The sequence below is a fragment of the Hylaeus volcanicus genome, chromosome 7, assembly GCF_026283585.1.
Source record: "Hylaeus volcanicus isolate JK05 chromosome 7, UHH_iyHylVolc1.0_haploid, whole genome shotgun sequence".
Classification (NCBI taxonomy): Eukaryota; Metazoa; Arthropoda; class Insecta; order Hymenoptera; family Colletidae; genus Hylaeus; species Hylaeus volcanicus.
Window position 1 is genome coordinate 5,299,158 of NC_071982.1, and position 6,675 is coordinate 5,305,832.

At 39.6% G+C, this 6,675-nt stretch overlaps 1 protein-coding gene across 2 annotated transcripts in view; it reads right to left on the reverse strand.

Moving 5' to 3' along the window:
• Positions 1-128: 128 nt before the first annotated feature.
• LOC128879394 (pyrokinin-1 receptor-like) overlaps positions 129-6,675 on the reverse strand; it is a 21,507-nt gene continuing 14,960 nt past the window's right edge. The window contains exons 3-4 of one of the 2 annotated variants that reach the window (XM_054128484.1): positions 5,891-6,490; positions 129-579 (exon numbers count right to left, since the gene is read on the reverse strand). In XM_054128484.1, coding sequence (XP_053984459.1) covers positions 5,906-6,490 — 585 coding nt within the window. In that variant the 3' untranslated portion in view covers positions 129-579; positions 5,891-5,905. Of the gene's footprint in view, positions 580-5,487; positions 6,491-6,675 lie in introns of those variants that run through there. The other variant, XM_054128482.1, reaches the window with a different exon arrangement.

The window sequence follows — 6,675 nt, forward strand, 5'->3', positions numbered from 1 at the left end:
ATTAGGAGTCAACAAATGATGAAGTTTATCATTAAAATAATCGTAGAATAAATGCAAGTTCATTTTTGGACGTATGAAAGGATATTATACGAATTTATTCATTTTCGAAATATTTGTGACGGTGGCGCCATCTCTTTGCAGATACTAGAAACTAGTCTGACGACAAACTTGGGCGTTCTGCCACGGATGGCGCCACCAACATTTTTCGTTTTCATATGTTTATTTAAAGTGCAAAGGATGAACTCCGATTCTACACTGTCTTTCTTTACAATTTCCCATCAATATCTTTCAGGTATTCCACTGAATTGTACTGAATCCATACATCATAACATAATTTTTTCATATTATAATTTTTTCTATTCTGCGTGACATTGCTTTGCCTTACATAACTCCTTAATTTTGGCTTAATTCGCGTCATCGCAACTCTGTATATTACATTTACGTTGGTCTTGTTTTTTGTACACGTCTGTTAGGGCCCACTGGCCCCCACCTAGCTAGGGTACCTTGGGGTTGCTAAGCCCGTACTGTAGCTGCATATTCGCACGCTACAGGCCCTGAGGGTTACCACCAATATCTTTCCTAGAAATAAAGAATAAATTCGAATAATTTAATTTATTACGTCTAATAATGGACTTATAAGTATAATCCGATCATTTTTATGATAACTCTTGAATATGTGCTGCAAAAAGCTTGGATTAAAAGAAATCAAGTAACAATGTTCCTGATTATTTTTATTTAAAATTTACGTATCGAGACATGCTTTTTCGTTTGTAGTTCAGATTCAAATTATAATCTCTCGTCTTTTTCGAAACAAAGCATACGATTGCAAAGGGACGATAAACTTTTCTGCTCGTTGCATCGTTTCAGATTATGTGTAATTAAAGCAACATAATGTCGACGAATAAGTTACGAATTTCGTCTATGATTATCAAAAATATTATTACTGAAATTATATGCACTTACAAACAACACAAACGAGGGTTGGAGAATGAGCCTAAGCGGATAACTACTTTCGAATTAATTACACGGGATATTATACAATTCTAACTATTACACAATAAATAATATCACATTCTCGGTATTTAATTTCTTGCTTCGGACGAGTCGTATAGGGTTTCTCTACATTATTATGGCAATGATGTAACTATGGCTTCCAACAAGATCGACAGGTCTCCATTGTCGTTTGACGTATACACACATCCCTATATTTCCCACATACAGACATGTACATAAAATATTCACTACGATAAACTCTCCAACTTACTTTCACACCTGCGAGCAGTGATCGTGACGTTTCTTGTCCGGATAAAAATTTCCATTAACAGGTTTTGGTTCGTTACTATACGACGCTTCGTCTAATTTTATTTTTATTTGCCATTCATTATTTGGATAAAATTTTTCCCCTCTCTGCTTTTACGTTTACAGGGAATATTAACGAAGTTAACAAAGGGAACAAAGTATATCTTTCACTGTCGTTAACAATTATTATATGTTAAACTTAATCTAGAAATCAGATTTTCAATCTTTCTATATACAGTTTGTTCTACCGTGGGACAAGATTATATGACAAATTTTTTAGTTATTTTAATCATTGCATAAATTTTCGTTAGGTTAGTTCTCTTCACAATGGACCTTGTGTCCTAATCACAATTAGAGAGAAAATGCTATAAAATGGCCGACTAAATGAACTTCAAAATTGTTCCTTTATAATGCAATTATTATAGAGTTTGTTTAGAGTTACTTTATTAGTATAAGTAAGAATAGACGTACGTTCGGTACAAAGGCGAGGTACAGCTGTACGCTCTTGGTAACCGAACCTTGAATATTCAATATATTCGAATAAAAACCAAACAGTCGTAAAATATTTATTCATATCATACGACATTCTAAATAGATATCTAGTTTAAGATACGAATTCATTAAATATTGTTTTATCGACTTTTCGTATCCTCTAAATAAGAATAAAACTTAACTCAAACAATAATAATAACTAAATAAAATTTTGTTCTATCTACCTTCTATGAGATTAAAATGATTAGTGATCGAGCACCTTTAAATCACACGTCTTATCATTTTATCCCACAATACAACTTTCGATGCACTTCGAGAATCTGACATTTTCCTCGTATACAGGGTGTCTACGTATAAGTACGGACATACGCAGGGTGTCAATTCTACAACAAATTTCCAACAAAAAATTACTCTTAGATATTTTCTTTGTGTCGCCTTATTCTCGTGAATTTTCACTTTTAATATTTTTTCTGCGTTTCCGACTTGACACTCTTTAAACGGCCATAACTCCAACGAATTACAGTGGAAACTTAAAACTAAGTATACCATTCGAAAGAGCGTTAAATTTCCCATCTCTCTGATGTCAAAGCAAAATTTATTACGACGATTTAACAAGTGAAAAATTAGGTCAAACTTTACATTGTGAAAATTTTAAAAAATTTGACTTTTTCTATATTGGTTTTGCGGTTTCAAAGACGTAGTTGTTTGGCGGGCACTCTTCGGGAAAAACTTCCTCGAAGTCCCAGCTTTTGAATGGTATTGTTGAACAAAATTCTACGATGGTATTTTAGGGAGAAAATGACGTTTGAATACAAAAAAATGGACGTTTTTAGGTGAAAATCGATATTTTTCAATAAAAATCGACTTGTCACTTTAAAATTAGCTTGACATCGGGTTTGATGTATTTTTTGGTGACACTCCCGTGTCTCCCCAATTAGGAAAAAAACTGTTTTTTTTACACCTCAAGCCTCTCCCAGCCACATGTAGAGCCTGAGTGCGAGGTGAATAATAATTGTTGTTGAACATGTATCCATAGAATTTTCGTTTTTAGAGACTATGTAATCAAAATCAACCTCGGTGTATCGATAAATGATATGGAGATTGGAACACGATCGATTTCACAAAGCAAAAAATCGATGTTTTCGGCACAGGAAATCGGATAAAAGAGTCTAAATTTGAAAAAAATAATTTATTGGAAAAAAACAAAACCTGAGGCGTCAAAAAATCGTTTTTTTTTCCTAATTGGGGAGGCTCGGGAGTGTCACTAAAAAATACATCAAACCCGATGTCAAGCTAATTTTAAAGTGACAAGTCGATTTTTATTGAAAAATATCGATTTTCACCTAAAAACTCACGCTTTTCTGCATTTAAACGTCATTTTCTCCCTAAAATACTACCGTACAATTTTTTTTAACAATACCGTTCAAAAGCTGGGACTTCGAGGAAGTTTTTCCCGAAGAGTGCCCGCCAAACAACTACGTCTTTGAAACCGCAAAACCAATATAGAAAAAGTCAAATTTTTAAAAATTTTCACAATGTAAAGTTTGACCTAATTTTTCACTCGTTAAATCTTCGTAATAAATTTTGCTTTGATATCAGAGAGATGGGAAATTTAACGCTCTTTCGAATGATATACTTAGTTTTAAGTTTCCACTGTAATTCGTTGGAGTTATGGCCGTTTAAAGAGTGTCAAGTCGGAAACGCAGAAAAAATATTAAAAGTGAAAATTCACGAGAATAAGGGAACACAAAGAAAATATCTAAGAGTAATTTTTTGTTGGAAATTTGTTGTAGAATTGACACCCTGTGTATGTCCGTACTTATACGTAGAGACCCTGTATATATAAGTTCTTATTTTCTTCAATGATACATTTCAATTTCTCTGCAGAAAAAGCAACGGACTTTCTTATCTCGAATTTGTACAGTTCAGTGACGGGAATAGAGTCCATTATCGGCGCGTACCCACGATAAAGTATGATCACCGTGAATATGACACGTATCCATTTCGCAGCGATTTACGACTCCGCTGTATATCCCCCCTCCCCTCGGTCCTATGCTCCACAAATTTAGTAGCCATTCGTGCACAGCACGCGATTCGAAGTCTCTGTCATAATTGATGTATAACGAAGCAAGTGTACCTGCGCGCAGCTCGTCGAATTGGACTTTTACAATGTAAGTAAGTCGGCCAACTTTGTATGTAGAGGTTCGTTCGAAACTATCGGGGTTGATATTTACAATTTCTCTACGAACGATCGTCAACTGTTAGGTTATGTACACCAAGCCACAAAATGGCGCGAACGATAGAGCCACCACGCGGAGGAAAGGTCGTACCAGTGTCGCGTGTGCGCAAGGTAGATGCGCGTGGGAGTGTACGCCCAATGTACGGCGAAGTGGTGGCTTTAAAACTCGTGATGTTACATGAATATGAATGTTTAGCTACTTCGAAACGGTGTTTAAGGAACACCAAAGATATTATATAGATAGAACAGCATCCACATTATAGACCTTAACAGGGGAGAATTGGAATAAATAAGAAATGTTCTCAGCTGTCAGATGCCCCTTAATTCCTATGTTTTCCCCGACTAAATTTTGCATCTTACATTTCCATTTACAGATTGATCCTCCTAGAACTCTTCAACTCTATCTATACGATTTCTTTGAGGAACACCGAAAAAGTCGTGTCTCTTGTAAAGTGACTATCACGTTAAGATTTTGACATTCATCGTGATAAATATGATTCGTAAGGATCAGTCTTGTTGGCGTCGAATCGGCCCAAGGGGCGAAACCCAGAATCGCCCCCGTGAAAACTTCCAGTGTAAACAACGGCTCGTGGTTCCCCGCCATTTGTCCGGATTAACGCGCTTCATGGTTGGCGTCACTCCTCATAAAAATACACGAAAAGTTTTCAACAACACCGAAGCTGTACTCAAAAACTTCTAATCCCACTGATTCGCAAAGTTGGCGATTTTTCCCTACGGTAGAGGGGGCCTCTCTAATCGTTGTCAACGATCGTATGAAAAGTAAACAGGCGAAAGTAGAAACATATAAATTTTAGGGAGCGTTTTATGAAACTGATGCCTATGATTTCGTTTCGTCATGTATGAAATACTTGTTTTGTGTTCGTGTGGCAACTTCTCGTCTTCTCTGCACGTAAGAACATTGAAGAATTAGGTTAGGTCTGGTAAAATTATAGGGATAAAGTTAATTGTAAGCAGAGATGGGCAAAATCCTAGACCTCGAATAAATCTGAAGTTTGCCGATATGTTTGTCTCGTTTCCTTCTTTGGAAAATTTTCAAAACAAATTTTCAAAACAAACAAACGTATCAGCAAACTTCAGATTTATTCGAAGCCTAGGGTTTTGCCCATCACTGGTTGTAAGTTTGAGTGTCTAGAAGTGAGGTCAGTTTGAGGGCGAATATTGTATGCAATCACAGAGATATTATCTCTATGGTGACAATTCAATGATTCATTCCAGAGTTGGGCACCACGTAACCAGTAGCGCTGCAAGGAGGAACGGTGGTGCCATTAGTCCAATCACAGTGGATTCCAATGGCACAGTACTTCTTCGTGTCCATTCACTATTAAACCAGTTACTGGTTACAACATACGAATGTGATGGCACCTTCTGTCCTCGCCACTAGAGGGACGGACACCGCGAGTCCTTCTCACAAGCGCTCGGTCCTGCCTAACGTCCGTATATAAGGTACTCCCGACTGAGCTCTAAACATCCCGGCGTCTAAGGCACGGGCCTGCTAGGTAGCCTAACTGACGAGTCCACTAGCCCTTCTTTTTCTCCTCTCTCGCTCTCCCTCCACAGGCACAGCCTCCACAACGAGATTTCGCAGCTCGACAATTTGAATCAGATACACTATCCTGTGTACGTTAAGCTTTGCAGTCCAACAGACTCCAGCGATTCCGGGCTGTATCTGTCAAACTAGACCGTTAACGTGTCACGTCAGTGTCTTCCTTAGAAGGTCTACTCGTGAGGCACCCGACCCCCCCTCGATATCACTGTCTTCATATCACGTAGTATCGAGCCAGCCTGTCTCAGCATCGCGCGAAGATCGAACAGTTCTGCTCGCCATTAATTGGACCTGACCTGTTAGGCTATCCCTCAAACAGGTCGCTGATCGTTGGCCTCGTGCACGTTCCACATGGTCATCGAGAATTCCTCGCGATGGAGATCGGTGTTCTCCAGAATGCGGTTCTCCGGGATGGCGTATGTGGTCCTCCTGACGAGCTTCAGGGACTCTAAACCTGGGAACCACTTCAACAGGCGCCACCACTTCTTCCTAGACCCGTCGACGTTAGACACCTTCACCGCAGCGTACTTGGCTGGCGCGGACTTTCTGGACTCCTCGTTCCTCTGATACTTGACAGAGGTCTTACTCCGGACATCCTTGGCTATCTCTGTGTTCCTGACCTCCCCGCCATTCCGTTCCGTCGCCATCTTGCCATTGCCCTGAGCGTTCATCGCCACCTGCTCTATCAACGACGTCGTTTGTTTGGGGCTTTCGTCCCGACCGGAATTCCCTGAACAGTCTGTGCTTTCATGGGGAACCGCGGTGCCCGCTGTACCAGCTGTCCTGGAACTGTAAGTGCCCATCACCTTCGCCTGGGATCTGGACAGACTGGAATAGGAACGTTGCTCGTTCCTGATCGTCAGCCTCGTGATCCTGCAGTTCCTCGACAGGGTTTCCTGAAAAAAATAATGGCACGTTAGTATGAGGATTGTGGAGGTCCGCGAAGGCAGAGTCAACGAAAGGTCCAGTCCTAGTCCTCTGTACTTTCTATGACCTAAGACATGGTGGAGCGTGGAGGCCCAGCCCTCTTTATTCGGTATTCATTAGCCCCCTGTAGTTGAGCCTAGTACCTTCTAGCCCC